Below are 15,826 nucleotides of genomic sequence, written 5' to 3'. Positions count from 1 at the left end.
TTTAATTTTCTTAGACATTTTATTCTCCTGTGAATTATCTGTGCTTATCATCGGATTTTTTAAAATTGGGTTATTTGCTTTTTGAAAAAATTATACCTTCCATTCATATTCTCCCACTGAGAATATTCTTACCATATTTGCTTCATCATTCTCTCTGTATATTTTTTTTTCTGTTAATCATTTGAGAATAAATGTAGACATGATGCTCCTTCACTCATAAATACTGTAGTACAGTGTGTATTTCCTAAAAAAGGGACATTCTCTTATATAACTACAGTACAGTTATCAAAATCAGAGAAATCAGCATTTATACAGAGCTTCACTGTGGATTATTTTACAGACCCGATTCAATTTTTGCAGTTTTCTATTTCTTTAGACATGAGCCTTTTCTGATATCATTTAAATTCAAAAATAAATTTTTAATCGCTGAAAAACATTGAATTATAGAGATATGCTATAATTTATTAGCTATCTTTGCCAGCTACCAATAATATTTTTACTCTTACAGATGATGCCATTGAGCACATCAGTGTCCCATGTGTTTTGTGTTGCATCCTGCTGACACACATCAGAGATGGCAGCTCTGAGAAGGAACATGTTTATGGTGTCTGTTGGGGTAGAACTGGGTCAGGTGTTGTCATCATTGTTGTCGTTCAGTTGCTAAGTGACGTCTGACTCTGTGACCCCATGGACTGCAGCACACCAGGCTCCTCTGTCCTCCACTATCTCCTGGAGTTTGCTCAAATTCATGTCATTGAGTCACTGATGCTATCTAACCATCTCATCCTCTGTCGCCGCCTTCTCTGCCTGCCCTCAATCTTCCTAGCATCAGTGTCTTTTCCAGTGAGTTGGCTCTTTCCATCACGTGGCCAAAGCATTGGAGCTTCAGCTTCAGCTTCAGCATCAGTCCTAATGAATATTCAGGATTGATTTCCTTTAGGATTGGCTGGTTTGATCTTCTTGCTATCCATGTCTCAAGAGTCTTCTCCAGCACCACAATTTGAAAGCATCAATTCTTTGGCGCTCAGCCTTCTTTATGGTCCAACTCTCACATCCCATACATGACTACTGGAAAAACAATATCCTTGACCATAAGGACCTTTTCCAGCAAAATTATGTCTCTGTGTTTTAATATGCTGTCTAGGTTTGTCATAGCTTTTCTTCCAAGGAGCAAGTGTCTTAATTTCATGGCTGCAGTCACCCTCCAGTGATTTTGGAGCCCAAGAAAATAAAATCTGTCACAATTTCCACTTTTTCCCCATCTATTTTTATTTATTTATTTATTTTAATTGGAGGCTAATTACTTTACAGTATTGTATTGGTTTTGCCATACATTGACATGAACCATGAAGTGATGGGACTGGATCCTAAAAGATGATGCTGTTAAAGTGCTGCACTCAATATGCCAGCAAATTTGGAAAACTCAGCAGTGACCACAGGACTGGAAAAGGTCAGTTTGTATTACGATCCTAAAGTAAGGCAATGCCAAAGCATGTTCAAACTACTGCACAATTGCACTCATCTCACATGGTAGCAAAGTAATGCTCAAAATTCTCCAAGCCAGGCTTCAATAGTATGTGAACCCTGAACTTCCAGATGTTCAAGCTGGATTTAGAAAAAGCAGAGGAACCAGAGATCAAATTGCCAGCATCCATTGGATCACTGAAAAAGCAAGAAAGTTCCAGAAACACATCTGCTTTATTGACTACGCCAAAGCCTTTGACTGTGTGGATCACAAGAAGCTGTGCAAAATTCTTAAAGAGGTGGAAATACCAGACCACCTGACCTGCCTCTTGAGAAATCTGTATGTAGGTCAAGAAGCAACAGTTGGAACTGGACATGGAACAACAGACTGGTTCCAAATTGGGAAAGGAGTACATCAAGGCTGCATATTGTCACCCTGCTTATTTAACTTACATACAGAGTACAATCATGCAAAATGCCGGGCTGGATGAAGCACAAGCTGAAATAAAGATTGCCAGGAGAAATATCAATAACCTCAGATATGCACATGACACCACCCTTATGGCAGAAAGCGAAGAACTAAAGAGCCTCTTGATGAAAGTAATAGAGTGAAAAATTTGGCTTAAAACAACATTCAGAAAAGATCATGGCATCCGGTCCAATCACTTCATGGCAAATAGATGGGGAAACAATGGAAAGGAAACAGTGACAGACTTTATTTTGGGGAGCTCCAAAATCACTGCAGATAGTGACTGCAGCCATGAAATTAAAAGATGCTTGCTCCTTGGAAGAAAAGCTTTGATCAACCTTGACAGCATATTAAAAAGCTAAGACATTACTTTGCCTACAAAGGTCTGTCTAGTCAAAGCTGTGGTTTTTCCAGTAGTGATGTATGGATGTGAGAGTTGGACCATAAAGAAAGCTGAGCATCGAAGAATTGATACTTTTGAACTGTGGTGTTGGAGAAGACTCTTGAGAGTCCCTTGGGCTGCAAGGAGATCCAACCAGTCTATTCTAAAGGAGATCAGTCCTGAATATTCATTGGAAGGACTGATGTTGAAGCTGAAACTCCAATTCTTTGGCCACCTGATGCGCAGAACTGACTCATTAGAAAGACCCTGATGCTGGGAAAGATTGAAGTCAGGAGGAGAAGGGGACGACAGAGGATGAGATGGTTGATGGCATCACTGACTCGATGGACTTGAGCGTGAATAAGTTCGAGGAGTTGGTGATGGACAGGGAAGCCTGGTGTGCTGCGGTCCATGGGGTTACAGAGAGTCGGACATGACTGAGCAACTGAACTGAACTGAGTGAGACTGGGTGCCATGATCTTCATTTTTTTAATGTTGAATTTCAAGCTAACTGACTGGTTCAAATTTGGAAAAGGAGCACAGGACTGTATATTGTCGTCTTTCTTGTTTAACTTATATACAGAGTATATCATGTGAAATGCCAGGCTGGATAAATCCCAAGCTGGAATCAAGATAGCTGGGAGAAATATCTACAGCCTCAGATATGCAAGTGACACCACTGTAAGGACAGAAAGTGAAGAGGAACTAAAGAGCCTGTTGATGAGGGTGAAAGAGGAGCATGAAAAAGCTGGGTCAACTGTCCTGATCCCTTAATAATATCCAGAGAGACCTCCTCCTTCTCCCTGCCCCACACGTTTTCCTTCTAGTTCCTCCTGCGTCTGATTGCAGGATCATTTCCTATTTCTGCTGGAAAGCTCCGTTTTGCATGCCATTTTCTTTCAGCTGGACGGGAATGGGTGCCCGGCACCCTTGAGTTCTGTGCTCTGTCTTGCCCACTGTGCTTTGTCTTCCAGATACTCCTCCAGGTTGTCATCCCTTGGTGGTACCCTTCTGGCTTACCAGCATACAGTGAATGCATATGTATGCACTTCGTTTCATATTCTCAGTCTGGGTACTGATGCTTTCTTTAGAATAGGCTCTTGACAGGCAAACTACAGTGTCAAAGCATTTGAGTCTGTAGCCCTCTGGGAAGATGACATTGCTTTTCCTCCACCCAGCAAGCTGCAAGGAGGCTGGTCTCCCTGCGTTCTGGGTGACATCCACTTCTTCCACAGCCATCCGTGCCTACTGCAGATAGAGTATGGGTTCAAACTTCTGTCTCATTGCTTTAATTTGCATTTCTTTGCCAATGAAATGCAGTATTTTTTCATTTTTGGTAAAATACACATAACATAAAAATTTTCCATATGAACCATTTTTTATTAATAAAATGCACAGTTAAGTGGCAATATGTGTCCTTTTGTGTCATCACCAGCATCCAAATCCAGAACTTTTTCTTCTTCCCAAACTGAAACTCTACCCTTTAAACACTAACTCCCTATTTCCCTTACCGCCACCTGGGAACCACCAGTCTACTTTCTACCTCTACCGGTGAAATGCAACAGTTTTTTTGGTCTGAATTGGTAGTTCCATTTTTCACCTATAAATTGTTTGTAAATGTCCTTACCTACTTTCCTTATTGGAATATTAGTATTTCCCTCAGTAAGTAAGAGGGGTTCACTAGGGAGGCTGAGAGCAAATGCATCAAAGACTTCTAAACTTTTTAAGTGTAGCTGAAGGATTAGGGGCTTTTCTCTGCCTGGTTTTGATTCCTCAGAGATTTGCCTTCTTATGCCCTCTTCTGGCTGCTAAGTCAGGTTCTCCCAGCTGTTTCCTCTCCTTAGAAAAGGACATAGCTTTTTTTTTTTAACAACTTTATTGAGAAATAAATGACAGTAATATATATATTTAAAGTGTACAGTGTGATGATTTGATATACACTGTGAAATGATTAGCAAGATGAAAATAACACATTCACTACCTCACAGTTAATTTAAGTTTCGTGTATGTAGTGAGAATGCTTAACATTAAAAAAAAAAAATTCAGGCTTATTGTGCTTATACAAGTATGAAGCCAAAACAATAAACAACAAAATTGAAAAATTAACAGCATTAATTTAATGTTATGCATTATATTGTTTTGCTGAAACTTACTGTAGCTCAGTTAACAAACTCTACAATGGGAGTCAATCACAAAAACTAAAACAAAAAGAGAGAAAGACGCAGCATTGGGTTCGGCAGTTCTCACCCAGAGAGCTGGGCTGCCCTGTGGGCTTTGGCGCCCTCATTGGTCCATCCGGAGGCCACTTGTTTGCCCGGGTCTAAAGGAAGCTGGTTCGTTCAGGCCTCTATTATGGATTACCCCCCATGAATCATAAAGCAGCCTTGCTTCTTGCTTCTCATTTGACTGAGAAAATTTAAAGAGAAAAAGAACTTTCTCATTCCCTGCCACCTGCCTCTGTCCCCAGATGCCCTAATCTGTTACACTGACTAATTGTCTGTGTTCCTGTTTAAGGCTATCCCTTCCACTCATGTGCAATTCCTGTCTTCTCTCTCCTGCTCACGGGCATCACACCTCCACTTATCTCTTCTCTCCTGCATTTTTGATTTTCCCCTCTTGACTGGTTCATTCTTTGCAGCATAAAATCTCTCATCTTTAATTTGACTCCTTATTGCCCTCAACTACTGCCCCCATTTCTCTGTTCATCTTTATAGCAAAGGGCTATGAAAGAGGAGTCTAGCTTGTCTGACCCACTCTCTTCATTCCTCCTAATTTCTCTTCAACCCACTCAGTCTGGCTTTTGCCTCCCCTCCCCACCAGCCCTCCCCTCCCCTACCTCCACACACCACACCCCTGCTCTTCTTGTGGACTTGTGTTGTCTTTTATCTCTCAGATCCCATGGTCAGTTCTCAGTCCTCATCGTGTTTAACCAAACAGCATGACTGATGCAGCTGGTCATCCCTTTCCTGGACATCTGTTCTTCACTTGGCTTCTGGGACAGCCCTTCCTCTTGCTTCTTCTCCCCTCTTATTGGCTGCTTTTTCTCAGCTTCTTTTGTTGGGTTCTGGCTCTTCTTACTGCTTCTAACGCCTGGAGCATCTCAGGCCCAGACTTCAGGCCTCTCCCCTTCACCATCTGCCTCATCCCATGATGATGTCTTTTAACTTCTATGGTGCCAGCTCTCCCTGAGCCCCAGCCACATATACTCAGCTACCTAATCCGTAGCTCTAGATGGCCATTTAATAAGCACCTCAAACTTCAGTTCAAATAGAAGTCTTGATCCCCTTCAAACAGATGAACAAACAGCTCAACCTCTCACCTAATTTTCTTCTCTTCACCCAGTTCCTCAGTCCTCAAACCTGTCCTCTGTGTCCAGTACAAGCAGTCCCACAGGCTCTATCTCCCAAATGTGTTCCAAGTGTGGCAGCGTCTCACCACCTCCATCACTCCACCCGTGCAAGCCGCCATCTTCCACTGACTCTGCAGTAGCTTCCTAACTAATCTCCAGTCCCTTTCCTGCCCTCCTTGATTCCACTGGCACTCTCCATTGGCACCCAGAACAACCTTTTCCTAAACTGTCAGTTCTTCCACTTAACTCTCCTACTTAAATGCTTCCAGTGCACTTTGGATGTCATCCAAATATCTTCTGTTGGCCTCTGGGCCCCACGTGATCTGGCCTCTCCCTGCCTGGCTATATCCCCTCCTCCTTACCCACTTCTCACCAGCCACACACAAGCTCATCCCCACCTCTGAGATTTTGCACTTTTAGGTCCTTTAGCCTGCAATGTTCTTCCACTGGAACATGTTTTGTTCCCTCATTTCCTGCAGATCTCTGCTCAAATATGACTTTCCCAGGAGCCTTGTTGGCTCACCCCTTCCATCCTGGCCTTCCCATCCACATCATTCTCTATCCCCTTCCTCTGCTTTATCTTTCTTCCTGGGGTTTATCACGGTCTCCAGTTAAAGTCTCTGTTTGCTCATTTATTTTCTGTTTTACTAGGGGGAACATAAGCTCTATGAGGGTAAGCACTTTATTTCTGTTATTCACTGCTTAATTGTCAATATCTAGAATTAATGCCAGACACAAAGCAGCTACTCAAGAAATTTGTGTTAAGTGATGATTGAATTAATATTCATCTTCCACCATAATTGAAGAACTATGTTTTAAACACTGCAGTAGAGATCTGGGATGAATTATTAACTTGTGTGTCTACTTTTTGCCTTGATCTAAAATGTCATTTCCTAAATGAAGCAGCAGCAATGTCGAATCTACAAGATTCAGCCCAAGTTACCATCTTGCACAAGGATCTAAAGCCTATAGCTATCTACTACCTAGTTTTGCCCTTTAGTCAAGAGAACTAGAGGTGCTGCTCTGTACAGTGGCTGTCAAATATAGTTTAAAGTGGACTGAAATTTTGACATGAATTTTACCCATGATCATGACTTAAGTGAAATGAACTTCTTCTTGGAAAAGGAGAGGGCTTAGGGAATCGAGTGAGGTGAAAACAAGTGGTAACCTGTGAAAGAGAAATATTACCAGTCATTGAAAAGAAATTAAAAGAAATCCGGATTCAATATTTTTAAGTAGATTAGAAACATAAGAAACAGATTTAGTTAAAATTATATACATTGGTATATAAATTGACCAAGTGTGTTTGTTGCTCAGTCGTGCCTGACTCTTTGTGACCCCATGGACTGCAGCCCACCAGGCTTCTCTGTCTATCTGATTTTCCAGGCAAACATACTAGAGTGGGTTGCCATTTCCTTCTCCATAAATTGACCATGCTGCTGCTAAATCGCTTGAGTCATGTCCGACTCTGTGTGACCTCATAGATGGCAGCCCACCAGGCTCCCCCATCCCTGGGATTCTCCAGGCAAGAATATTGCAGTGGGTTGCCATTTCCTTCTCCAGTGCATGAAAGTGAAAAGTGAAAGTGAAGTCTCTCAGTCGTGTCCGACTCTTAGTGACCCCATGGACTGCAGCCTACCAGGCTCCTCTGTCCATGGGATTTTCCAGGCAAGAGTACTGGAGTGGGTTGCCATTGCCTTCTCCGAAATTGACCATATCCAGCCTAAAAAAAATCTCTTTCCCAAACTTGGATTTTTAAGGGAATATGTACCTATAGAAGAATTTAATGATGAAATCTCCAGTTTTCTACAATGTGGATTGAAGTGTGTGTTTTCACAACTGCTGCGGTCATCAGAGGCCTTATCTTCCTTTTCAAAACCACCAGATTGCTAGCATGTTGTAAATGGGGAGTCAGTGCCCCTTGTGGGGTCTTAAGAATGATGTCCACACTCTGAGATGCATATGAAATGAGAGTATTTATTATACTCACAGTGCTAGAGGAGGGAGGCCCGCAGGCTGGGCAGGGGGTCATGTGAGAGGAGCACTCAGGGAGCAGACTCAACAAGCAGGTCAGGAGCTGAGAACGCCAAGGTCAGTTACAGTCCCCACACAAGTGAAAGTTGTGAAGGGATTTTATTGGTGTGTTTGAATGTCACTTGGTCACAGTCAAGGGAGGGCAAGAAGGGACCAGCCTTGTCACACTGTGCATCTGGTTGCCTGGCAGGTGCTTGCAGTCTGTGCTTAGGGGTGTTGAGGCATCAGGAAAATAGGAAGGTTTAAAAATTGGCAATACAATCAGCTAAACCATATCCCTCTCAAAGTCCTTTATGGAATCTCCCGTTATACCCCAAAGAGAGGGTATACTCCTTTAAAACAAATTAGCAGGTTGAACCTGAAAGGATAAATATTCACAGTAGTGTAGGTTTTCTTGGCTCCTGTTAATATGAATGTATGGAACATTACTGATTAACCAGTCCTGTTAATATGAATATATGGAACATTACTGATTAACCAGTGCCATGTGCCAACTGCCTCCTCTTGCAAGAAGTTGAGTGTATACACAGTCGTGGCAAGCTACCTTAATGTAGAGGAAACAACCTCAGAAACGGATCGTTCTCTGCAGCACCATCTTTCGTATGCCTGGAACCCCACCTAAGGATGTTCAGGTAGAACAGAATAAAGGAGAGGCCCATCAGTGAAGTCAGCACCTATAGTCTGACACCCACCGTGTGGCTGCAGGCCCCAGGCAACATTTCTAAGAACTTGTTATTGCACTCATCCTTACTATGTCACCACCCACCGGGCAAACAAAAAGTCTGGTTAGGGAGCGTTTTCCCTTCCTCTGTTTCTCCCTAAGGAAAGGAAAGTGGTTGCTGTGGAAGTTATTTGAGCAAGGATAGAGTTAAGAAGGTGACATGCCATTTAAAAGAAGTCACGGGATGTTCCCTGTTACACATCACAGAGCACTGTTGATTTCATGACCTTATCTGCTGCAGGAGATTCGAAACAAACAAATTGTTGTTGTTGTTTTAGGTGCTGAGTTGTGTCCGACTCTTGCAACCCCTTGAACTGTAGCCCACCAGGCTCCACTGTCTGTGGGATTTCCCAGGCCAGAGTACTGAAGTGGGTTGCCATTCCCTTCCCCAGGGGATCTTCCTGACTCAGGGATTGAACCCACGTCTCCTGCATTGGCAGATGGATTCTTTACCACTGGGCAACCTGGGAAGCCCTAAACAAACATTGTTGACTAATATTTTCCTTACTGTCTAAGTTTGTTCTGCAAACTGGTTATTATTCATCCGAGTGTATTGAAATTGTATTTTTCGTTTTCTGGACCAGTAGGGGTTGAGATGCGAGTGCCATTGGAGGCTCCCCTGGGCTGGAGGAAGGAAGCGGCTGCCCGCAGGGCACAAGGCACACAGCTACACTGTGTGAGAGGCCCAAGGCCAGCTGGTGTCCAGGGCTTTTCTTTGCCTTCATTGGTTGTAAACTTGGCTACAGGTTATTTTTCTGTGCTGTTCAGGTTTCTCTTTTGGTTCTCTGTTGGTGTTTGATTAAGTAATTTATTCTTTTTAGATGGTAATAAAATATAACTAAACTCTCAATTGTTGAAGGTCCTACAGGAAAAATTATCTAATCAACTCTAACCACAATTCTCCTTTTTCCATATTGAAATAACTATGTGATATGTGTTTTGATAATGTGAGGTTTCTTACAAACATAACATGGTTTTATGAGAAAACTGTTTTTGTTTTGTTTTGTTTTTTTGGCCACACCACATGGCTTGCAGGATCTCAGTTCCCTAACCAGGGATTGAACCTGGGCCCTTGGCAGTGAAAGCCCAGGATCCTAACCACTAGACAACCAGGGAATTTCCAACTGACTGTAACTTATTGGGACATGGTCATCTTTTATTTTTTTAGGATTTCTGCCCAAGATTCTACATTGTCACTGAGGCAGAGTTCGCATAGATTTGCAAGGTTTTCTTCAGTAGCCTTACTTCAGCAGTCTACCCAGATGGCTTTCCTCAGAGTTTTTACCACCATTGTCTTGCCTCCTGCAGGGTCTGGAATTCTGAAGTGTCCTTCTCTGCCAACCAGAGCAGTCAGTCTAGCACAGAGGTTGAGAACATGACTCTGGTACTAGACTTGGCTGGATTTAAATCCAAGCTTCACCACTTACTAGTTTGGCATGCCTCATTAGGAAGTTGTGAGAGTTAAGTGAGCTTTGTTAGAGCCTGTGGAATCGTGCCTGGCACATGGCAGGGTTCACGTAAGTGCTGTGGTCTAGGGCTAGTCTGACATCCCACCTCCCTGACCACCGACTCGTCTCCGTCATCATGACCTTCTATCCCCCGGTCCTCTCCTTCTGCCACAAGCTTCTCCCTCTCTGCATTTGCCTGTGACGCCTTCCTCAGTCACCTTCCAATTTCCTTGCTGCATGACTGCACTAGTTCAGGTCCTGGTGAGGAACAGATAACCCAACCAGATAATCTGAGGAAAGCTTAATAAAGCTCTGAGCAAGGGTGAGGAAACCACAGTGGAGGCATGACCAGGGCCTGAGAGCTGTGGTAGGTGGGCTGCCTGACAGGAGTTGTGAGCTTAGAGGAGGGATGTGGTCAGCCCATGACAACCACCCAGGAAGGGAGCCAGGGAAGTGGTCCCATTTCACCTTTCTCTCGCCTTGCATCTCCTGCCAGGCCTCCCTTTGGTTCTCAACCCCAGGGCAGAGGGCAAGAGTGCCCATCTGTGCAGTCCACGTGGTCAGCCTCCTGAGGCAGAGCAGGGTGGAGCCAGCTAAAGAGTGCATCTAGACCAGAGGGTGGGTGGAAAATGTCCGCATAGTGCCCTTGGTCCCTCTGCTCTGCAGCTCCCACATGGCCTTGAGTCATGGCGCCTTGTTGTCTGGCCCACACCCATTTCTCCACCCATAAGCCCTCCTGTCTCTGCCCTCATACCCAGCACTCTGTTCCCCTCCCCTGCCACTTGTCCAGTCTGCTGGCTGCCCATAAGACATGCCATGACCTGTGTACCATTTTTATTTATTTATTTATTAGAATCAATGGTTTTATTGAAGGTTAAGGTACTCAAATGTTAACAGGTCATAGGCAAAGGGAAGAAACAGAAGTCTCAGATGCGTTGGTAGAGGAGGGAGGATACAAACAGCTCTGCCCGACAAACATTCCAGATCCAGGGCTTCCATACTTCTCCAAGGCTTGATTTCTCATGGGTCACTTTCCAGTCAAAGGATTTTAGAGACCAAATGCAACAGGATTCCTTCAGTGACCAACCAAGAGTCTCTGGGTCTTCTCTCAGGCAAGGCATCCAGTGAAAATAAGATCTAGTTTTCAGATTCCTCTGGAGGATTAAAAAGTCTCTTTCGCATTGTGTTGCCAAGCTCCCTGCTCTTGTTCCTCTTTTCCATGTACTGCTAGAGCTAAAAGCTGATCAACAATTCTTTCTGCTGTACAGATTCAACTTCTCAAACCTTAAAATTCATCCAGAGGAGTTACAGTGATTATTTTAAGATAGTTGCTTTCATTTATGTACATGCAAAAAATCAGCAATGTTCCAAAATACTGTCCCCAGAAGACGCTTTCGTTTCTCCTCTTGACTTTAGGGGAAGACATACCTCATTCTTCAAGCATTTCCTCATCTCCCGATCAAGATCATTGCAATGACCAAAAAATTTCAGAATGCTGTGATTTTTGTGACATTCCTTAAGTAAGTTAATCAAGACGTTGCATTCTTCAGTGTGCAAGTGTGGAGATAAGTCAGGATGCATCTTTAGAAGGAGATGGAACACAGCAGAGCAACCCGACTCGCGGCCACCCCGGGAGAGCGGGAGCGGTATTCACAGGCCAAGACTTGCGCCTCCAAACGCGCGGCCTGGACGCCGGAGCCGGGCCAGCTCCGGGTGGCGAAGGCGAGGCGCCCTCCTCTGCTGACAGCGCTCGGCCCGCCCCCGCTGTGTACCATTTTTAAACTTTCCATGCTCATTCGTTTTCTCAGGAGTGCTCTTCCTTCCTCCTAGGTCTGGAGAAATGCTGCATCTTCACTGCATCTGGCCTGGGTATCCTTTCTTGTTCTCTGCAGTCTTCCCCTGCCTCCAGTTAGATTCCCACACAGCCTCATTACAAGTGCAGTTCATGTTGTGGTGTGCAGGGTTGTTTATGGGACTGCTTGCTGTGTAGACTTGATTTTCCACTCTTGGAAGAGAGACCGCACCATGCTCAACTCTGCTTTCCTTTGTGGCGCCTCCAAGTAGTTAAAATAAAAACAAGAGCTCACAGGGAACTCTGCTCAATGTTATGTGGCAGCCTTGATGGGAGGGGAGTTTAGGGGAGAATGGATATACGTCTATGTGTGGCTGAGTCCCTTCGCTATTCACCTGAAACTATCCCACCATTGTTAATTGGCTATACCCCAATACAAAATAAAAAGTTTTTTAAAAAGTGCTCCAAAAAATTAGTTATATTGAAATGAATAAGGGAAAGATGCAATAAATATCACCTAGATACAGGTGGCATTAGTTATGAATAATGGATTTAGTATATTTATCACCTGGTTAACTATCCCATGTCGTATATAACAAGTCCATCTCCAACCCCATCTCCCTACAGTATCCAGATTTAGTTGCTGTCATATTCTCTGTGGCACCCTATATGTCACTTGTTAGAATTTATCATGGCAACCCACTCCAGTGTTCTTGCCTGGAGAATCCCAGGGACGGGGGAGCCTGGTGGGCTGCTGTCTTTGGGGTCGCACAGAGTCGGACACGACTGAAGCGACTTTGCAGCAGCAGCAGCAGCAGAATTTATCTGTGGAGTTACTTATTCCTTGTTTTACCTCCTCTTCTAGATCTTTAGCTCCATGAGGGCTTTATCCGTGTCGTTCATCACAGAATCTCCAGGCTGTAGGACAGGGTATGGTACATAATTGATCCTTCACAAATATTTGTTGAATGAATAAACATATTGGTCACAGTACTCTGTGGCATGTTGTAATCTCTGGAGGTCAGCAGAGTAGGGATTCTAGGTGTCACAGAAGGATCCATGAAGTTCCTTTCCATACTCTTCAAGTCATTCCTTACTTCTTTAAGGGGTCATTTCCTTATGACCCCACTTTCCCATCAGTAGAGCAACCACCCTTTCTACTTGAATGGGAGCAGATCTTGTACCAAGAGCAAATTATTTTTTCCTTCAGTATTCATAGGGATTACTGGAGGAAATTTATTTCCCTGAAATTATTCTATTTCTCATTTCGTGTTTATTTGTAGTTTCATTTGATGGTACCAAGCAAAATATATTTGATTGTTATTTGAACCATTTCAATCCTTTTCAGTAATACTAAAAATATGTAGTAATCATTAGCAGGTCTTATAATTGAAAATTGGCATCATTTTACATTATTCACTACTGTAATAGTCTAACCAGCTTTTCTTATGAATTAATGACTTCAGGGAGTTCTTTTTAAAGGTCACAAGTGATGTTTGATAACCTGAAAAAGATTGATTTTTGGAAACAAGTTAGCACCACAGCCTGGAAGCCTTAATTTGTTTAAGCACTATCATTACTCAATAATTTTGTCATCTGGTATTTTCCTGAGGTTTAATATAATGAAAAAAAAATGAAAAGAAATTAAACTTGGAGTTTGATATAATAGAGCTCATATGAAGCATATATACTGGAAATATTTTTTAAGACTCAAAAGCAAAATAAAAAGCAATTAGTTAGGAGGGACTATCTAAGTATGATTGTCTAAAGTGAAAACCTGTAAAAATTACTCAGATGGACTTCATAAATTTTGGAATTAGTAACTCTGGGGCTCCACTGTAACAGGTTTTTAGTGATACATCTGTTGCAAACTAATTGCCTCTTTTCTGCCTGATAACTGAAGGTTAGGTTTGGGGGTTTTGCAACAGAGGCAGTTAAAAGCTCAACATTGTCATGTTTTTCCATTAATTTACCAGTGAGTGGTTGGGTTTATACAGATAATTTCATTTATTTTGAAGATAATTGTAATTATAGGTTGTTTTACTAGACAGCTTGTCCTTTATAATATAATTTGCCTTTAACAACAGTGCAGTTTCTCCTGCTCTTCTTAGTTTTAACAGCCTTTTCTTTAGGAAAAAATAAGTGTCGGCAATGTCTGTGAAGATGATATTTTTAAGGTAGATGAAAATAGAGTGGTTTGAGGGCTCACCATCTTCGGTGATAGATCAGATTTGGATGGACCTGATATAAGACTCCCATCATTATAGCCAGGAACAAGCCAAACCAGAGTCAGGCCCTTCACTCTCATATATTCTATGGCACCTACTTTCAGGATTTCTAAAAACTGAACATTTGTATACTGTGTACCCCAGCAGTTCCACTCTCAGACACATGTGTGTCTCATTCATTCAGAGAAACCACTGAGCTACCAGGTTGAAACCACTTCACCTTAGCTATAATCATTCTGTGGAGAGCCATGGGAGTTTATCCAAATCCCCATTTCCTTTAGGAGCTGGGTCTGGGGTCCTGGTTCAGTGAGTTCTTTATGGCACCTCTGACTCTGTTCTTGTAAGCTCCGATTACAACAGTCATCAAAGAACATGGTTTAGCATTTTATAGTGCTCTGGTGTTATATTTCTTTTGTATCTTTCTTGACTACAGGTTTGTTGAGGACAACAGCTCCACCAGTGTCTTTTGTTTCTCTACCTAGGGTCAGGCATTTGATGCACATTTAATAAATATTTGAGGGGAATTCTCTGGCTGTTTAGTGGTTAAGACTGTGCTTCCACTGCAGGGAGTCCAGGTTCCATCCCTGATTGGGGAACTAAGATCCCACATGCCTCGGTGTACCGCCAAAAAAAATAACACTTAGTAAATATTTGACAAATGACTGTTGTCATTGAAGAGGTAGGAAGATGAACAGAGATCATGCCTGAGCCAGAGCAAGCATTTGCTTTTAAGTGGCAGCAGTTGTGTTGCTTCCTTTGAGTTGTCTCAATTTTATTTCTTTAATCCTTTGATCTCTTTTTAAACACTTTTTTGTTTACATGTTTACTGTAGAAGATGGAAAATATAAAAAACATATAAAAGAAACTCTTGCTATTTTGTTATATAATCTTCTTTTGCTTTTCTTTTAATGCATTGCTTTCAAGTTTCCTGTCCTCCTGTTCTCCTCTATTGAGGAGAAGGCAATGGCCACCCACTCCAGTACTCTTGCCTGGAAAATCCCATGGATGCAGGAGCCTGGTGGGCTGCAATCAATGGGGTTGCTAAGAGTCGGACACGACTGAGTGACTTCACTTTCACTTTCCTGCATTGGGGAAGGAAATGGCAACCCATTCCAGTGTTCTTGCCTGGAGAATCCCAGGGACGGGGGACTCTGGCAGGCTGCCATCTATGGGGTTGCACAGAGTCGGACACGACTGAAGTGACTTAGCAGCAGCAGCAAGAATAATAGGAATGAGTCTAGGAGAGACTTCTCTACATTTCTAAAGGATTCTTGGATAGAGTAGAAGCTGCATGTGTTTCTGTTTTGGTTTTCTTGACTCTCCATGTGTGAAGGAGTAGCTTAGATGAAGTGCTGGGCCATAGAAGAGTATGTCGTGATATTTAACTCAAGATTCTTCTTATCCACTGCTTTATTTTTGAGGTCAGCATTGCTGGTGGGTGCACTATACTCCAAATCACTGAAAAGACACAGAGTTCTTCCAGGATAGCATCATTCTGCTTACTAAAATACTTAATAGTATTGTTCTAAGTCTCATCCTGAAAGCAGGGTGAGATCTTTTAGATTTTTTAAACTTCAACATCTTTTAGACCTTAACACCCCATTAATCCTAGTTCTCTGCTCAAGAATCTTAGAGAAGGTCTACTTCTCCAGGTTGAGGTTTCTAGGCACTTGTCTCCATCTGTGCTGTTCTTTGTTTCTGGAACCAGTTGGTCATCGCCTTCCCTGCCCTTGTGCTGTGTGGCTGACAGGTCTGTCCTCCTGTCATACCTGGAGCTCCCATTCCCCATCTGTCATTCCCCTGGGTGTACACACCATACAGTGCTGTTTGTTGTTCAGTCTCTCAGTCATGTCCGACTTTTTGAAACCCTCTGGATTGCAGCATACCAGGCTTCCCTATCCCTCACTGTCTTTCAGAGTTTGCTCAAACTTATGTCCAT

General features: G+C 42.9%; 2 protein-coding genes across 6 annotated transcripts in view; one reads left to right on the top strand and one right to left on the bottom strand.

The window, feature by feature from the left end:
* SHLD1 (shieldin complex subunit 1) overlaps positions 1-15,826 on the top strand; it is a 161,161-nt gene that overhangs the window by 111,753 nt on the left and 33,582 nt on the right. The window contains exon 1 of one of the 5 annotated variants that reach the window (XM_088843975.1): positions 6-1,450. The exons of the other annotated variants lie outside the window; for them this stretch is intronic. Coding sequence (XP_088700101.1) covers positions 1,375-1,450 — 76 coding nt within the window. The 5' untranslated portion in view covers positions 6-1,374. Of the gene's footprint in view, positions 1-5; positions 1,451-15,826 lie in introns of those variants that run through there. 5 annotated transcript variants of the gene reach the window in all.
* LOC148775413 (COX assembly mitochondrial protein 2 homolog) lies at positions 10,955-11,509 on the bottom strand. Its single transcript, XM_088843976.1, has 2 exons — positions 11,296-11,509; positions 10,955-11,091 (listed from the first exon to the last, which is right to left on the bottom strand). The coding sequence occupies exons 1-2, from the start codon at positions 11,446-11,448 to the stop codon at positions 11,005-11,007; spliced, it is 240 nt and encodes a 79-aa protein (XP_088700102.1). The 5' UTR covers positions 11,449-11,509; the 3' UTR covers positions 10,955-11,004.

The sequence above is a fragment of the Moschus berezovskii genome, chromosome 15, assembly GCF_049115385.1.
Source record: "Moschus berezovskii isolate FMDL1 chromosome 15, NW_MosBer_1.0, whole genome shotgun sequence".
NCBI classification, from domain to species: domain Eukaryota; kingdom Metazoa; phylum Chordata; class Mammalia; order Artiodactyla; family Moschidae; genus Moschus; species Moschus berezovskii.
The sequence above is the reverse complement of the archived record's forward strand: the minus strand, read 5'-3'. Positions and strand labels throughout refer to the sequence as shown.

Excerpts from the sequence above, each read along its gene's own strand:
- LOC148775413 (XM_088843976.1), bottom strand. The coding sequence starts at position 11,448 with ATGCATCCTGACTTATCTCCACACTTGCACACTGAAGAATGCAACGTC. Across the intron at positions 11,092-11,295 it reads GGAAATGCTTGAAGAATGAG|TACATGGAAAAGAGGAACAA; the intron begins GTATGTCTTCCC and ends TAGCTCTAGCAG.